General features: G+C 34.2%; 1 protein-coding gene across 1 annotated transcript in view; it reads right to left on the reverse strand.

Moving 5' to 3' along the window:
* The window catches only part of LOC107284570 (CUB and sushi domain-containing protein 1), a 478,687-nt gene that overhangs the window by 34,928 nt on the left and 424,591 nt on the right, over positions 1-19,168 (reverse strand). Inside the window, exons 48-56 of the mRNA XM_029283474.1 lie at positions 17,057-17,251; positions 16,096-16,269; positions 11,841-12,014; positions 8,607-8,780; positions 7,622-7,810; positions 7,060-7,233; positions 6,258-6,440; positions 3,021-3,197; positions 2,043-2,222 (exon numbers count right to left, since the gene is read on the reverse strand). Of these exons, the coding sequence (XP_029139307.1) occupies positions 2,043-2,222; positions 3,021-3,197; positions 6,258-6,440; positions 7,060-7,233; positions 7,622-7,810; positions 8,607-8,780; positions 11,841-12,014; positions 16,096-16,269; positions 17,057-17,251 (1,620 nt within the window). The remainder of the gene's footprint in view (positions 1-2,042; positions 2,223-3,020; positions 3,198-6,257; positions 6,441-7,059; positions 7,234-7,621; positions 7,811-8,606; positions 8,781-11,840; positions 12,015-16,095; positions 16,270-17,056; positions 17,252-19,168) is intronic.

Below are 19,168 nucleotides of genomic sequence, written 5' to 3' on the forward strand. Positions count from 1 at the left end.
CAAAATATTTTATTTTGAGTTTACTGGACAAAGAATGTATTTGAAAAGATGGACATCAGATTTTCTAAACTGATCATGTACAAAATTTGAGGTGTTGCAAACATTTCCTTTGGTCCTATGAATCACTGACATCCATTTGGAATAATATTTTAATATACATAAATATATTTATGGGGAAGTTTTGTAGTGTTACCGATGTACATACTATGTTTAATTATATCCCCAAACTTGGAATTTGATAATTTGTGGAGAGTTATGGTTATATTGAGCCTGCATTGAGGTGTTACTAAATGTTTTTGAGACACTGGAAAAGTAATATTCCTGTTGTTAAAGATTAGCTTTAAAAGTTGTGTGACTTTACTAATTAAAAATAAGTTAATATGTTTTTGTGGTATAGATTTTATGGTAGTTCATAATTATAGACAATCATTAATTATTTTTCCTTTAAGGTAGATTTAGAAAGTTAGACATTTTATTAATATGTGACATATTGACGTGTTTCCCCTTTTTCTTTTTATTGTTTTGTTTTTGTAGTTTTTCTGGAATTTCTCTCCTAGACTTTTGTATTTTGTAATTTTTCTACTTCTTTCTATAATACAGGGGTCTTCAAACATGGCCCTTTTATGATATGTGGACTTCAATTCCCAGAATTCCTCAGCCAGCATGCCTGGCTAAGGAATTATGGGAGTTGAAGTCCACAAGTCATAAAAGGGCCATGTTTGAAGACCCCTGCTATATAATATATTAAGAAATAAAAAGCAATCTATTTTTCAATATATATATGAGGAAATGATAACTGGGCAGTTCAGAATAGTACTAAATGGGCAAGAGTCTTGTGATGCTATAACCTCCAGTCTTTTCTCCAACGTCAGAGCCTTAGGGCTGGGTAATCTGTTATGCCTTGTCTGCTTTCTAAACCTTGGGCACAGTGGATAATTGTCCACAATAGGCCTTTCACTCAGGCATACTGGATTAAGAAAGAGGATAACTATAGGTGGGAATCTACAAATGTAGCATTATCATTTATGGAATGAGACCTGCATACCCAAAGACTTAAGGTAGTTTATGCTTTCTCTAACTTGTCTTCACTGAAAACCAATATGAAGAACAAAGACTAGTGGTTCAAGAGACATTTTCTTTAGCTTTGCAAACAAAATGCGAAGAATCTGCCAAAGCAGTAGAAAAAAACCCTGAAAGATGAAACTAATTCATGCTCATCTAAGTAATGGCTTCCACTCTAGAAGATTCTGATTACAGATTAGTGACTATCTCACATATCCTGAGAAAGTAGATCAATCATCATTTAATAATACAATTTTAGCAGTAAGAAAGGATGTGGTGTATAGAGCATACTGAAGTACTATAAAAGATTACATTTTTTAGTCCTACAGTTCACTGAATAAAGAGAATGCCTTCTTGGCATAATATGTTGGCTAATCCTGAGATCCAAGATAGAGTGACCCCTCAAAAAAAAAACCCTGTCATTTGTAGGAGATAAACCTTAATTTAATCCTTTTAGTTTCTTAAGTTTTAATGTTGGAGAGTTAGTTTTATTCTGGTTGTTCTGAATTTAGATGATTGTGCAGTTTTATCTTAAAACTATATACCACTTCACATTTGTTATTGACTGATTGTGGTATTATAAATACTAGAAACATCTGTTTCACTTGCTTCTAAAATCTACTTAAGTTTTGTTTTACAGGAACTTGGAGGAATTAATTGACTCCTCATCATGTAGTGGCAAGATAGTTATATTTTCTTTTCTAAATTCACCTGGCCTTTAAATGCTTTGTGACCTGCATCACAATGTAAGGTTAGTAAATGACATGCTTTTTCTCCACTAACAGATAAGACTATTACAACCATTTTATAACCATTTCCATTTCCTTACGTCAGTAAAAAAAACCATAGCAATACATTAAAGGCTTACCACTTAAATTTACTTTAAAATTATTAAATGTAATGCTCCTTAATAATATGACACTTTAATTCTAGTTAGGCAATGGGTGAATAATATTTATATGCCAACTAAAAGCCCAAACCTTTGCAGATGGGTTTACTCTGGTTCCAAGTTCCATCTTTGGTACAACGGATGGTGGATGCTCCAACAGGTTCCATCAGGTAGCCTGGATTGCACTGATAGGTTATTGTCTTATTAAATGAGAAATCATTTCCAAACTGAATGCCATTTGCCAATTCACCTGGATCTCCACAACTGATCACTAGTTAGGAAACAACAAGAAAGTTTTCTTTTTGAAGAAACAGTATTCTACAGCAAATGTGCTTACATGCATAATAGATATCATCAGAAATGTGCTAGTACAACTGTGTAATTTACATTCATATTCAAGCAGCCCCCTGCTGAAAGGCAACCTTTCAACCAAGGGAATTTTAAAACAGCCTCTCTGTGAATATATCTATATAACAGACGTGAATCCTGATGGAACATAAATATAATCAAGGACTCCTGCCATGAAAATGGAACTTCTAACCAATCTCACTGATTTAGGAGCAGAGATGGACAGCAAAACCTCGGATTGAGAAATGAAATTAGACTATTGATAAGGATGTAAAGATCTAAATAAAACATAATGTAGATTACACTTAGTAAAAAAAAATATACTAGTATACTAGATTGAAATCTATGTGTGCTATTATATAATATTTGCAGATAAGACCCACATGTTTAACAGATTAATTTACATAATTATATAGATCTGCCTCTGGCAAAATAAATCTGACAGCAGAGTTTAATTTCCGGAAGTAAATGCAATCTATGTTTATGTCGTTTTAGGGTAGAGAATATATAAAGCTAGAACAATCTAACATTGAGCACCTAAGCAAACTCACTAAATTTTATCTGATTTCAATGGGACTTACATTCAAGTGAACATGCTTAGGATCAAACTGAACACATGATAATAAACTTAATTTATCATGCTTTCTTTTTCCAAACACTTTCCATGCAAATACTGCTTTTAATATTGACGTATATTGTTAACAGAGTATCAATATCAAACCTGTACAGTCTGGGGCAGTGCCAGTCCATGTCCCATTGGCTGTACAATGGCGAGTTGTCAGGCCAGAAGTTTTATAGCCTTCCCAACAAGCATAGATAACTGAGCTGGAAAACGAAATCCCATCACTATAGATTATCTTGCCATTGGCCGGTGTTCCAGGATTTCCACAAGATACAGCTGCCAAAAGTGGAGATGGGAGGAGCAAAAAAAAGTAAACTTAATTAGAAGTGAATACATTTAAAAAAAAACAAAAAACCAATATTTCCATTGTTTGCAGCTATTAATGGGTCTATGCTATACATCAGGGGTCTTCAAATTTGGCCCTTTTATGACTTGTGGACTTCAACTCCCAGAATTCCTCAGCCAGCGTGAATAAAAATAGTTTTTGGATTGGGCTAATACAATCATAGTAACTCATTAGTTTCAGTCTGATAACAATCTCCTAAACAGATTTGGAAACATGAAGCAAGAAAACAGAAGTGGGAGTTATTCAAAACATTAAAATATTTTCCACCTTTTACAATGTACATACTCGCACACACAAAGCAACACACCATGGTTTGTTTCCCAGGATATATCCTAGAAATGGTTAGAGTGATTATCCATAGTAAAATTCAGTACTCAGTGTTTAAGTTTGAAGGAACAATAGTTTTTATTAAAATGAACTCAAATTCTTTGCAATTTTTTTCACATAATTATTTTCAGACATACAGCAGCTTCCTTCTGATGCTGCATAACTCCTAATCAAACAATTTCCAATTTAGAAAGAGTTACAATTCTAGTCTATTGTCTCAAGAGTATGTTTCATAATTTCCCCATCAATAGCTCTGTTGTGGTAAAACAAATGACAGGATGGAAGATTCATTTTGTTCCCAATTATATTTGCTCTAAGAAAATCATTTAACAACAAAGCTGAGTCAAAAGAAAACATGCCAATGTTAGGTAGAGGGTAGAGTGAAGATTTGAGGAAGTTAATTCACCAGAGAAAAATGGAAAATAACTATTGTGTGCATCCAAATATAATTCTGGATTTTTTGTTTGATTAATGATGTCCAGAAAGGGCACATATTTGCACAAGAGACTTTACAATGCACCCTATTGTGCCATATATGAAAAAGTCCATAGATATGTAATATTTAACTACTACATACCAATTCAACAGATGAAGAAACTGAGGAGCATTTTACAGATAGGGAAGAAGCTTTAAGAAGATGGATTGCTGACTGGAAAGGAGAACAAGTGCTTATAATAAATTAAAATAAGAGAGGATCATAATCATTTATATACATGGGATGAATATATACTAAGATACAGTACTTTTGGGAAGGAGAAAAAAAAGTGAGTGAAGGACAAAAATCTGAATCTAGAGCAAAAGTTCCCTGCAGCTCATCTTTCTACTGATGGTCCTTAGTTTTCTCTTATTCTGTTTCACTATTTTAAGGCAAATGCTTTGACAATGCCCATTAGCAAAGTTAAATAAGATAAGATTTTTTTTTCATTAATCCATACTAGCAATTTGCATCTACATTCAGCTCTCAAAGCATTCTCAAAGCAGCCTTGCTTAGAATAATGTGAGCTTCTGGTTATCCTTTGTTTTCATAGCTTGAAAGAATGCAAGTTAGATAATACAGTACACTGGTTCGTTCAGAAAGTTTCCATTAGATTAACGAACAACAATGAAACATAGTACAGGTAGTCTTTACTTAATGGCCACAATTGGAATCAGCAATTCTGTCACTAATTGGCATGGTTGTTCAGCAAGACATTTATTGCCTGACTTTCCATTGCTTTTCTGAAGCTGGCTGTGAAGTGCACAAATGGTGATTAGAAGACCTCAGGGTGCTTCAATGATCATAAATGCCCACTGGCTGTGACGTGCCCAAATCTCGACTGTGGCAATGGAGCAGGTCTAGGACAACTCGCCACAGATGACTCGCTGCAGCCGACTTGCTGCGACTGATTGGCATGGCCAACTAGCTGCAGGATAACTTGCTATGGCCAACTAGCTGTGGAACAACTCGCCATGGGACAATTCAATGCCAATTGACGAACAGGCCCTGGGACTCCACACTCTGGCTCACTCCAGCACTTCTAACTGGAGAAGGTTTAAACCTAAAGCAAGACAAGGCCTGCTGCAATTCACTTGTCTCTCTCTTGACTTGTCTGGTGTTGAATTGTCCCATAGCAAGTTGTCCCATGGAGAATTGGCTGCAGCGAGTTGTCTCGCAGCAAGTTGACTGGGGTGAGACAGCCAGGGTGAATCGGCTACGTCGAGTTGTCCCATTCTGAATGGTGCGATGATTGTAAGTGACAGGAGTGGTTATAAAGTTATTTTTTCAGTACTGTTGAAACTTTGAACAGTCACTAAATACGGCAGTTGTTAAACGAGTACTACCTATATGTTGTTTTGGATGATAACTGTAAGCCAAAGATAAGCAGTTTCATATTGGGGTATATTTGCCAGTACTATGCTGATAAGTGCATATCATCAGTTTTCATTTAATATACACATATTTTGGATTGCTAAATGTATTCAATTTCTGGGAGATATTCAGTGTCACATAAGTAGAACTCTGCTTCACATTAGGATTTTCTTTTCCTCTTTTCCCTCTGCCACTCCCCACCTGCTTCAGAGTCCTCTTCCCCAACTTTAGAGTACAGGGTTTTGTTTGCTATGAGATAGGGGATCGCAGGTAGATTGCATTAGGTTTCATCACTTATCTCTTGTCCACATACCACACACATATACAATATATTGAGACTAAACTTGGTCTACATTGATTAATCTGAGGCATAAAAAAGAGTAAATTCTAAAAAATATTTATGAAATATTTAGGTAGCCTAGAGCTGGTTTCTTTCTTTCTTCTTGCAGAGATGCAAATGTATTGGGAGGGAAAATCTCTTTCACTGGAATGGTAAACTCTGCCTTCCCTGAGAATCAAAAGAATGGACTGGAACGTAATATCTGGATTAGAAAACAAGTTCCTAATTCGAATTAATGTGAAATTGGATATATTTAGAGCATGTTAGGTAATTTCCACTTATCCAGATCAAGAATCAGGTTATGAGATTAAGAATATTTAAATATGAGATTAAGAATATTTAAATATATTTTTAAACTGTATTTTTGCATAAACATAGAGTACAGTAGTTTAATTCCCCCCCCCACACACACACTCTACCAAAAAGTATATTTATAAATCACATGAGTTGGAACTTGCTATTTCTATTACAAACCTTCACAGACCGGTTGCAATCCAGACCAAGATCCATTAAGAAGACATGTTCTTTCTGGGGAACCTCTCAACTGATAGCCCATTTCGCAGGAGAAACGTATTAGGCTTTTGATCTTGAACTCATCACCAAGTCTAGAACCATGAGAGGGCATTCCGGGATCATCACAATATCCTGGATTGTTTCCTAAAAATTGGGAACAGAATTACATTTAAAATTGGGAAGTGCACACTGTTTCAGATTCATCTTATTTTGGACTACTGTAGTAACAAATGCTTTATGCTTTGATTCCAATATCGAGGCTCACTTTGATTTGCAATCACATGTAGAAATGTTGGAAGTGCTAGTTTTGTTTTCGACTTTTTTAAATACACCAAATTAGCTGATTCGCTAATTACCTATTGACTCACTGAACAGTCTTTCAAATATTATGTCAATCATATGGCTCCCTTTGTATAAAATATAAATTTGTTAGTGCCTGTCAGATTTTCTATTACAAAGTATTATATTATCATTCCCATCTCACCCCTATAGGTGGTTTGTGTCTTCCTCAATCCTGAATCCTCTACTAGAGGCCTCTGAATTTGAGATTCTGTGCAGTATCTTAGCTGTTCCTAGCACTGCACTCTTCTGGACAGAGAGCTCTGATCTCATTTCCTGGATCTGTTGGAACCACTTACCCATCTTAGGAGTCACAGCCATGGAAGCCATTTTTGTTAAATAAAATAATGAAACTTCTGCTAAAAATAGCAAATGAACATTAGGAATATTTTAGAAGCTCACAATTAATATCTCACAAAATTACCTGAACAATGAGGGAGTGTCCCACTCCAGCGACTGTTTTCCTGGCACACTCTGCTAGAGTTTCCCAAGAGAATTTGCCTTTCTGTGCACGAGTAGTGAACAACAAATCCAAATGTAAATTTGTCTCCGGATAGAATTGCATTTATTGGCACTCCAGGATGTCCACAAGATATTGCTATGATGAACAAAACACAGTTTTAAAAAGTTTATAATTATGAAGTCAGTGCATAAAGCAAAAATGAACACATTAGAGAACTTGAGTCCACTAACTGATATATTCCTTCCATGATCCCCATTTACATGTATGCAGTGAACAATTTCACATAAACATACCCTCTGTTACTTGGGTATTGTCCATGAATTTCCTTGCTAATTCACTGTTCTAAATAAAGTGAGCAGGAAAACAGGTATGAGGTGAAAATTAAAGAAAGTTTGTCACACAGTGAATTCACTCTAAGATTAGCTCACATGCATCCTTGTAATAAGTGAGATTTCTGGCCTTCTGATGAAAAAAAATTGAAACAGTTGTTGTGTACTTGCGCAAACATTTGTTGGGTACTTACGCAAACATTTGGGTAATGATCTGTCCCATAAACCATTGGCTTTACATGTTACAGTGGAAGATCCTAGAAGATAGAATCCCTTCTTACAGTGGTATATGACACTGCTTCCATACTTGAAAGATTCAGGGAAATTTTGCTGTCCGTGACGAATAGAATTTTCCATAAAGCCAGGATCTGAACAGTTCACCACTGTAAAATCAAAGAGAAGTTTTCTCACTATGTAATGAAGATTGAGAAAACTGGTGCACTATGCACCTTTGCTCCAATTTTTCACTTTAATGAAGCCTTCCTTCCTTCCTTCCTGCCCTCCCTCCCTCCCTTCCCATTGCAATCAAAATACTTTCTATGGTTTGCAATGTAATAGCCCACTAATGCCTTTCAGTTGTGTATATAAGTGACAAGTAAACATTTTTTTAAAATTGTTCCAGTACTACAATCTGTGTTTTAATACATTGGAAGCCAATCTTTGCATGGAAGAAGAATATGGGTGCACAATTTGGGACTTCCAAAATGGTTCTTAAGAATTTATTTTGAAACAAAAACTTGGTCCTTTTTTGGATTTTGTTTTTTTTAACGTGTGTGTGTGTGTGGGGTGGGGATTTAGTAAAATGAGTTTGTTTCTAGGTATCCTAGAGTTTAAAATTATAACTAAAAGAAAACCTTTCCTTATACAATGCTAATATGAGTAAGGTAGGTAATACAATGGATTTTTATTATGTTTCTCAGATGACTGTGTACTTTGAATAGTAGATTATGAGTCTATCATTTAAAGCTTTCAGTAGGCACTAGGTCTCACTGTGACAGAGTTGTAAATATATACAAAATACAAGGGGAAAAAATCAAAACGTTAATGTTTAGTAACATGAATAGGACTAGGCAAATCCACCTTCAGAAAATGCTTTCCTACCTGAAGTCTTGGACTGATTTTAAGAAAACTGCATTTCACGGATAGAGTAATGCACTAATCCTATTACAGCTAACTTACCTTGGCAACTGGGTAAAGAGCTGCTCCACTGTCCGTTGCTTCTGCACTGTGCTCGGGAGACACCCTGAAGTAAATATCCTGTATTGCAGGTGAAGTTGACTACATCGTTCAAGTTGAACTCACTGCCATTGGTCACACCATGCAAAGGGTTTCCTGGATGGCCACATGTGATTGCTGTTGAAAGTAAGTTCAGAGTATCTTGTAAACCTAAGACAGGGACTTGTCTTCAGGATAATTGTCTATGCTGTCATTTTATAAACCAGAAGTTATGGGTGAATTGAGAGATTAAGTCAACAACATATGAAAACTATGAGCACATTTGATATTTTGGAAATATGTTGTGATCCATCTCAAGTCATAGTTGCTACAGGGAAATTCCCAAATTAACTGCTACAGCATACACTAAAGGGTGTAGACATCTCGAAGATAAACTGATGAGCTTGTTTGTTAAAGATCCCTTCTATCCCTATAGGAAATTCCTTGCTCTTTCAATTTATTTTTTGTCATTTTTTTCTAGTGGGTAAAAGAGATTGTTTCGACACAAAGCTGCCACATTTTTTTATTTTTGAAAAATGCTTTTAAATGATTAATAAATGTTGGCTTCAAAAAAAGTCATGCAAGCTGACTTTTTTATGTGTGCAACATTTTTTTTCCTTCAATGCACCTACTCTTTTTTTGTTCATAATTTTTTTATTAAAAGTTTTAAACAAGATTAAAAATTAGTGCAAACTAAAAAAAGGGAAAATAGAAATCAAAGAAAAGAAAAAAAGCTGAAGAAAAATAAAAAAGAAAGAAGAAAAAATATAAAGAGGTAGTTCCGATATTCTTCACAGCAGTTTATAAGTACAAGTATATTTTAACCTCTTTCTCTAAAGTTACCGTACATCATATTACATCTTTTTATAATCTATGCTTTCTAATTATCAAAACCATAAATCACAAGGTTTCCAAAACAATGAATCACAAAGTTTTTCATTTTTACACAAAAAGTCCATAAGAGGCTTCCAGTCTCCATTGCAAGATCTTAATACCTGGAAGATATTCCAGAGGATTTCCCAACCCCCAAGGTCAGATGGAAGGAGGAAGGAGGGACAATGTAATCTGCTCATGGTGTCTCATTTCTTGCTAGACTGGTACAATTTGATATAATCCTTGGTTAGGAATTTTTATATGTAACAAATAGAAGTACTGTCATGGTTCCGACTAATGAAAAATATTATTGCTTTGACAAGTACTGTTTATTGCCTTTTAGTCATTGATCAAATTGGTAAAATGGAAACACAAATATTGTCTTGCCAGATCACACGGTTTTGCTAGGCCAGCATTATAATTTGTTAGTCCAGAAGTATAATAATCATCAAGTGTTCTGCTTCCCCCTTTTTTCCTTCATTTATTTTTTATAATGTCAATCTGACAGTTAGAGGCATATCACTTTGCATATGTTTATTCCAATCATAGCTATTATAACTGATAGGTATTGAAAAATCAATTGTTCTGAATAATCTGCATTGGGCTAATAACACTGTAAGGATTTTGCTACCTGACATGTTCTTCACCAGTAATCCTATAATTTGAAAAATTGCCAGAATAGATTATATGTGAAATGGTGTTACAATATAAAATTAAGTTTGTCAGTAAAAAATTACAATAGTGAAGACAATTGTGTTTAGATTATTGTCCTTTTTGGCAAATGCATATTCCACTCAGTCAACTCCTGTTTATACCCCTCATTACTCTTGACAGATGGTGTTTTGGTGATGCCTTTTAGAAACAAAAGGTCTTAAACCTTGTGTCTAGTCTTACCACATCATCATTACTATTGTCACACATTGCCAACCTCTTGACAGATCAACGCTCTGCAACTGTTGTATTGGAAAGTCAGAAAAAAGCTGCCATGTTTTTTTTTATTCTGTAGTTCTTTCAATGCCCTTATGCAAGGAACTCTTTTACAATAGCTGTATGTTATGTGTGCCGTCAAGATTCATGACTGAGTGACATAGAAGTTGATTAAAAGAATAAAGATAGTGGCCCAGGATATTTTTTATATAAAACCATATTTATGCTTCTATTTAATGTTAATATAATTATTATAAATATAGTATTCCCTATTTACATACCACATATGAACATGCCAAAACTATGAACTGCATTAAATACTTTGAATAAACTAATAAATTTCATATCAGATAATTATTCATTTTCATAATTAAAAGTAAATATCAAATTCTTAAAGTATGCTACTTTAACAGCTACATATTAAATATGAATTATATTCTATCAAATGTATCTATCATTCAGATTTATCACCCTGTAATATAATTCTTTTAGACACTGTGAATAACAAAATGGAACAAAAAGTTACAGTTTATAAATACAATAACATAACTGTTTATATGTAATGTTCACCTAAAAGTTAAATATGCTCTCTCTTTCTCTGCCCTGAGTTGTTACAGGTAATCCTCCACTTACAACCATAATTGAGCCTGGAATTATGGTCATAAATTGGGCTGGTCATTAAGTGCATTGTCATCATGTTGATCATTCCTAATTTTATGATTTTTTTTCTGGTAATTGTTAAGTGAACACGATGGTCATAAAGTGAATACGGCAGTTGTAAGCAAATCCATTGCCTGCAATGGGCGTTTATTGCCAGAAACTGGAAAAAACCCATAAATTGCTGTCAGGTGACTGCAGGTTGTAAGTAGCCCTGAGGAGGTCCATTTTAACTTCAAACAGTCGCTAAATTAACTTCAAACAGACTTGTCATAAATCGAGGATTATCTGTATGTCCTATTATTCCTGCATAGTCTAAGGAGGGAGTGATGAGTATGTTAAAGAGAGCACATGCAACTTAAGATTTGAATTGGCTTTTTTATCTGAAACTAATATAATAAAGTATCAGGGCTGTTTGACTCTCTTTATTATATTTTAAACTATGTCAAATGCATTAGCAGCTCAATCGTGTATTATGGAATTGTTTGCAGAAAAGCATGGGAAACTGAGTTATAGTCTGGATTTCATGGCATAGTCTTATATGAGAGATGAAAGCACTCCTACACTAGGTCTATGCAACAGAAGCAGTGGCTACCAATGAATATTATTGCACCCGTGTAGTATAATCTTATCAGTGCTTCCTCTTGCACATGTGACTCTCATTCCTGTGCAAAGGGTTATATCTTATCTTTGTTACCTAGCTATGTGCTTAGGACATATAGGGTGAAAAGTATCACTTACGGACACAAACCGGAGTTTGCCCAGACCACTTGTGATCTTGTAAGCATATCCGAACAGATGTGCCAACAAGTCGAAAACCGGGATTGCATTGGTACACCACAGTATCACGGTAACTGAAACCATCGCCACTAATGTGACCGTTTACAATTGGATCTGGAGAACCACAGTGTCCAGCTAAAATAAGAAGGAAATAAAAAGAAACAGTAAATTTGCATACATGCTGAGACACAGATGTAAAAACCACATAGACACTGATAACAGTATTAAACAAAAAGGCAGTCTTGACCTCTTCACTGTGCAATAAATCTACCAAACTGAAAATGTTGCTAATGAGTTATTTAGTTCTTCATTTACAATATTTTTCTCTTGCCAATAGGCATTTGCCATAAAGAAGAAGGTTTGGTAACTTTAAATGGATAGTTAAGACTAATCTTGTTTAGCAACAAGGAAATTTGTAAATTCCACTTCGAAGATGTATTTATACCTTACCCTTCCTTAAGAAGCTCAAGGAGGTATAAATAGCACCTTTTCCTTTAATTTTCTGTCACAGAATGGTTTACCTGAGAAAGATTGATTGGCCCAAAGATATTAGGTGAGCTTCCAAGGCTGGGGATGGATTTTAATCTGGATTTTACCTATTGTTCCACAACCCATTAACGACTAGTCTATGTTCTTTGGAAAGGAACAGATTTGGAAAAAGGAGAGGGTGCGTTATAAAATAAACCTGTATAGTAATTAATAATCATATGCCTCCCAACACATAGCTTTATGGAAACAAGACACAAGATATTTACATTCTTTTAAATCTAGTATTTCTATACTAAATGATTTTTTTTATTATTCCTGAGGACATGTAATATTGAAATTTAATAGTTATTATTAAGTTAGAAGTCTTCATTCAGGATTAAGACTAACTCAAAATATATTTTGATCTGTAAAAGAAAACTTAGGAAGCATATCCACTGGCAAATTGATTCATTTCAGTTACAGATTATAGCAATTGGTAGATTTAATAATTTCCTCTCAGTTTGAATTTGATGGAATTAAACATCTAAATAGTCTAGGGATTCAAGAATCAAAGCCAATACAGCAAAGGGTGTGTAAATTTTAATCAAGCCAAATTACCCTTAAGTATTTAAAAGAATCTACATATAAACAATGCTTTCAGGGGATATAAAAAAACTATTAACTTTTTCAAGCTTAGGTCAGCAGTTATATATGACATTAACCAAAATCATATACTGTACATATTAAAGTTCTCCTTTCAAGAGATCTGCAAAAAATACATTGGCTTTCACACATCATAAACATCACACATGATTTTACCATAATATAAAAATGAATCTCCTAATTGAAATTTATTATTCTTTTGAGTGAAGACTGGTGGGCTTCAAAGAAAATATAGGAAGTTAGCACGATGGGGAACTGAATAGTGCAGCCAATTTTAGAATGCAGGAAGAAGAGAGCAGAAATTTAAAAGTAAAATGAGATGATTTATAAAATTTTCCTTATCTGGATTATTTCCTAGTATTTGGAGTTCTGGATTAATTGATATTGTACCAAGCAACAGGGATCCCTTATTCCATCTCTCTTTCCCTCATACTAATCTATAGTGATAAAACATTGGGGATAAAAAAAAAGAAGGAAAGAATTTATGAACTATTTTATTAACTGCAATTAGTATGTTTGCAGAAGGTAATATATAAAACAAGTCATTATTTTTTTTCATTTTTCACATGATACATACAAATGGATTCTATTGGTTTAGTTTTTTGAGAAGATTTAGCAATGAAATCTATGCAGCTATTCTGTGATTCACATACTTGAATTAAATTGTGACAACTATATTAATTTTTCATAGTACATTAGTATTTTTTAAAAGGGCAGATTTTTTAAAAAATAGTTATAATATGCCTATCACAATGACATATCACTGATTTATGAAGTTCAAATTAAAAAATGATTTAAACTGACAGTCTAACATTAAAGAATTTTGTTGGTGAATCTGAATGACTATATTATAATGTACAGATTTTAGAAGATGCCAGCTTCAGTGATTAAAATAATCAGAGACACTTTTCTCTATGCCTTGTTTGTTTTGTGTAGTACCCTTTGATAGAAACTGCTAATTCATCTATAATAAATCCAGATAAAGTAAGAATTAACATCTTTGCTTGGTGCCCCTTTTTTAAAAAAAATAATCATAACTGATTCAGTAAAGCTATTTTGCTTTGCAGGTGAATACAACTGATTAATTAGGGAAATTAATTCACTTTCAAATTCTATTTCCAATAATAATTGGCTTGGAAAATAATTTTCTGCTCAGTTGAAGTTCTTTAAAAATATCCAATGTTAGCAAAGCTAGTGAGGTTTTATTGCATTTTAGGCCTTCCTTCAAACCTTCAAGGAAAGGGGAGAATTATACAGCAGATGAACACAAACCTTCTCCATTTATTAGCAGCAGAATTTCAGTCTTTTCCACAATCTCCAATTTAGCAGACTATATTTAGAACAAGTAGCATTATAGCCTCATAATTGGATTTGCTAAATTTCTTTTAGGAATGAACCCAAATTGAACTAGAGAGTTATAACACTGGATTTTATCTTTTAACTAATAATGCCATCACTATTTTAATCCTAACTTAATCATGCAATAGGCCTATATTTCATGATTATCTGTTGAAACTCTCCACCATCTTACAAATTAATAGGTTGTTTTTTATATGTATATACTCTTTCCAGTATTTGGGGTAACAGGGGAAAATAGAAACATTTTCTTTCTTTCAGAGGTTTAATGATTTCATCTCCATTCTTACTTCACAGAAATAGGAGCAGTAGTGTTAGTAATGGAAAACAGAAAATTGGCTGTAGATGCTTTGGGATTATAAAATAGAAACTGATAACCCCAAGTAGCTGAAAAATGGTAGGTTTAAGAAGCCATCACTTGACCAATTTCCGTTTAGTCTCCAGACTTCACTTTTTGGGAAAGATTGAGAAGCTGGTTGGACAATATATCCAGAGAATATTGGAAGAACTGATAAGTGGATCTCTTTTCATCTGGTTTCAGGCCAGGAAACACTATGGAGACAGCATTGGTCACCCTTATCAATGTGTTTTGGAGGAGACAGGATGGGAGTGGTGATTCCATCCTACTGCTCTTGGATCTCTTAGTAGCTTTCAGCACTATTGACCATAATATCCTTATTGTAGGACTCGGGACTCAATGTCCCCATTTTTTTGTTTAACACTAAGAATCTGCAGAATGAGATTAACTGTTGCTTTAGGTTTAGTTGTCTTCAGTATACGCTCCACTGAATCAAGGTGGAACCAGCCTGAGATTGCCTCACACTTTCTCTGCTTCCCAGTCTTCATGCCTGCTTTTGTTTCTGTAACTTTTTATGCACAGCTTCTCCAAGGTCATTTCTATGGGTCTCTGCAGTGTTTGGAGACTAAACCTGGATGGGAGGAGACAGAGTCAGGCTGCATTCCATGTCTCTAAATTGTCTCTGTATAACCAGAGAGATTGAGAGAGTGGGCATGCTTCAGGTCTCTTGATAAAGCACTGTTATTTACTCAGACCAAAGAAGCTTGCCTTCTGTGTTACAGCACTTCTCTTGGGGACAGTATCAACTTGTTCTCCTCCCCCCCACTTGATGACAGTCAGAAAGTTATAGAGAATTTGATTTTTTTTTCCCTCAGGCCTTGGGGCAGAATGGTAGTTTAGCCCTGTAAGTTGTTGTATTGTTTAGAATGTATCTTCTAGGGCACTTATGTTCTGTTTCCTTTTAAATTGTTTTTACTTGCTAATGTAATCCATACAGAGTCATTTGAGTTGGGGAGCCTCTATATTGGTAAATAAATAAATACTTCTGTATATTCATGGCCCCCTTAATATCTATTGTACTTTTAAAATTATTTTTGCCAACTGTCTTGATCATAAAATTCATTAACTGGTGGTGCTGAAGCCATAACATCTAATCAATACTATTCATTCATCAATTGTATTGTGGCCAACTAGTCACTTGTGATTTATGAATTATTTGAAATTTTTTGAGAAATGTCTTTTATTTTTCTTAAGGATCTGATTGCTATAAACTGAATGGCTAAAAACAAAACAAAAAGTCCACATGGTGAGAACTCCCAACTTTTAATAGAAACATCACTTCCTAAAAAAAAGTTCAATATGAGAAAATATCCTTCGGCCAAGATGTTCTATTTTTCAAATATTATAATTCATCCCTTTATAAGTATTTACCAAGACACCATGTTTCAGTTCCACTCCAAAGTCCATTTGCTAAGCATTCTCTCACGTGAGACCCAACAAGTGTATATCCAGTGTTACAGGTAAAGATTGCTGTGGCTCCATAAATTGTCATAGTTCCAATCTTATTTCCATTTGGTGGAGAGGGAAGACTTCCACATGAAATAACTGAAATGGGAAAATAAAGTAACTACAGCATGGCAGCAACAAGAAGCTCATAAATTAACATTTGAGACTGAATGCATTAAGCAAACAAACAAAAAACAACTCTGGAACACTTTGAAGTTTCCATTTTTTTTATTGAGCTAGGAAAAAAAGTGAATTAAAGAGCATTATAATGATATTCAGCATAGCAAAATTTGAACTAACCATTTATTTAAAAAGGCATTTATAAAATCATATAAGTATTTATGAAATTTGTATGGTTTTATGTAATAAATTTTTTAGTGCAACTTGCACTAAACGTAAAAATAGAGACACTCTGAGAACTAAACAAGTCCTGGTAGGAACATCCGAAATTTGTCTTTTCCTATTATTCCAATGAACTAAAATTGATCATCATTTGTCCTCCTTACAACATTCAGAAGCTAGAAACTGATACTTTTTCCACTGAAAGTGTTAGGAGTTGATAAATGTATGTACTGTACATGCAGGGCTCTCAATAGGGCTCTTAACTTTCATACAGGCATTTCTAGTTCTAAAACCTCTATTCATTAGAGGTTATTGAACAATGTGATATCTATCTATCTATCTATCTATCTATCTATCTATCTATCTATCTATCTATCTATCTATCTATCTATCTATCTATCTATCTATCTATCTATCTATCTTACCTACCTACCTATCATCTATCTATAGCAAGATTTTTACAAAATATTAGTAACTTCATGAGATATTTGGTGATACATATATTTAAATAGAACTGAACAATGTACGAATAGAGATTTCTTACCCTTACACATTGGTCTCTCATTAGTATCACTCCACGTTCCATTAGTTGTACACATTATGAGTCTCTGTCCCTCTAAATAATAACCAGGGCTGCAGCTCAACATGATTTGTGCTCCAAACTCATTCACTGACCCAGAAATCAGTCTCCAGACGACATGTTCTGAAAGCCGACTTTCAATGCTGGGGCAAATCACAGCTGGGAAAGAAGAAAAGTCCTGCATTAGGGTTTTCTTCCTGAAATTATTTCTCAGAAGAGGAATCATTACCTAGATGCCAGTAGATTTTTCCTTGTGAAATTGAGCATGCTATAAACATTATTCAGCTGCAGATTATAGTCCCCATCATGTTTCTTTAAAAAAAAAAAATGACTGAGAGAGAAAACTGCTTGTAGGTTTAGACATGGAAAATCATATATATCCACAATTCTTGCATTTTTTTTTACTTTAGAAATAAAAAGGTTAATTGCTTGTTTTAAAATTTAAAATGAGCTGTGATGAAGCAGTATTGTTCTTTGATGCATATTGTGGTATGTTTAGGATCACGGCCGGTGAGGACTATAGTGAAAAAGTAAATTCCTGCCTCATGAGTAAGGCAGGTGGAATTTTTAACAATGCATTTATCTCATGAAACTTTAAACTGCATGACAGTTCCTTTAAAATGTTTTTTAATATAATCTATTCAAGGTTCTTTGTACCAATTTGAATATCAAACCTTTCCTTTCTGATAAAATGGGGCACATGTCATCACTATTTCATTTTTACATTGAAGAAAAGTGGGATTAAGGTTAACATGTCTGTAAATATGGGGATATACAAAGCATAATGATCTCACAGAAGCTGATGAACAGAGCAGCATTCAGAGACAGAGAGAACAAAGATAGAAAATAAAGATATAATGGTTAAAAATAGAAAATGCCTATGAAAATTGGGAATGTGATAAAGTATCATAAGGAGAAAAAAAGGAAAGATTGAAATAAAAATGGATTTTGAAGAATCTTTGGTGGGGGCTGAACTGACACCATCTCGTTGATTAATTAATGCGTGGAGGTTTTTGATAAATTGCTCTTCTATTATTTTACTGTGGATAGTTTACTATATTTCTATTGATGTATATGAACTAATAAGGTTTTATTTTAATTTTGACAGTGTAACCATCAAATAAATAACCAAGTGGCCTATCATCTTCTCTTTTGCAAACAAAAAATAAAAAAAAATCTCTTTTTTCTAACCACTCCAGGAGAAGAAATGGAAAAAAAAAAGTCTTCAAGTGAGGTATTTGAGCTTTCCAGCTGCCACTAGATTCTTCCTTTTCGGGGCTGGGGGTTCACTGTCAATCATTGACCAAAAAGCCTGTTAAGGATGCAGAGCCTTCAAGAATAATCTAGGAGTTTTTCGGCTGAAGAAATGTCAGTCGAATTATATTTAGAGTGCCACCTCAGCCTATCTCATGCCTTAAATGAAGAATACTGCAATATCTTTATGCAGAACATTCCTTTTTCCCTTTGACTATAATGAAGTGATTGTAGGTTTTTGGACAAGGAATCATCTTACAGTGGTAATAGGTCTATTTTTAAATGTCATAATTATCCCACTTTTCTGGCTCAGAATGGGAAAAATGGTTCTTCTGTATCAGGGGTCTTCAAACTTGGCCCTTTTATGACTTGTGGACTTCAATACCCAGAATTCCTCAGCCAGTATGCCTGGCTGAGAAATTCTGGGAGTTGAAGCCCAAAAGTCATAAAAGGGCCAAGTTTGAAGACCCCTGTTTTATATTTTTATCTTCACGACGACTGTGTAAAGGGTGGTAATCTGGGAAATGTGACTAGCCCAACGTTATTAGAGTGACCTTCTCTGCCACAAACTCTTTGCATGGTAGATAAATTAAAAATAAGGGAAGAATAAAGTTAGTTAGTTAGTTAATTTAATTTGTATACCGCCCTTCTCCCGTAGGACTCAGGGCGGTTCACAGCATATTAAAAACACAAATACAATATACAGGATACAAAAAAAAAATCATACAAAAATACACAAAATAACCCCACTAAAACCTAATTAAAAGCCAAATATTGATTGCTGTGTTCCCATTAAAATTACTTTTTAAAAACGTCCCTACC

The sequence above is a fragment of the Protobothrops mucrosquamatus genome, unplaced genomic scaffold, assembly GCF_001527695.2.
Source record: "Protobothrops mucrosquamatus isolate PMUCROS unplaced genomic scaffold, P.Mucros_1.0 scaffold103, whole genome shotgun sequence".
NCBI classification, from domain to species: domain Eukaryota; kingdom Metazoa; phylum Chordata; class Lepidosauria; order Squamata; family Viperidae; genus Protobothrops; species Protobothrops mucrosquamatus.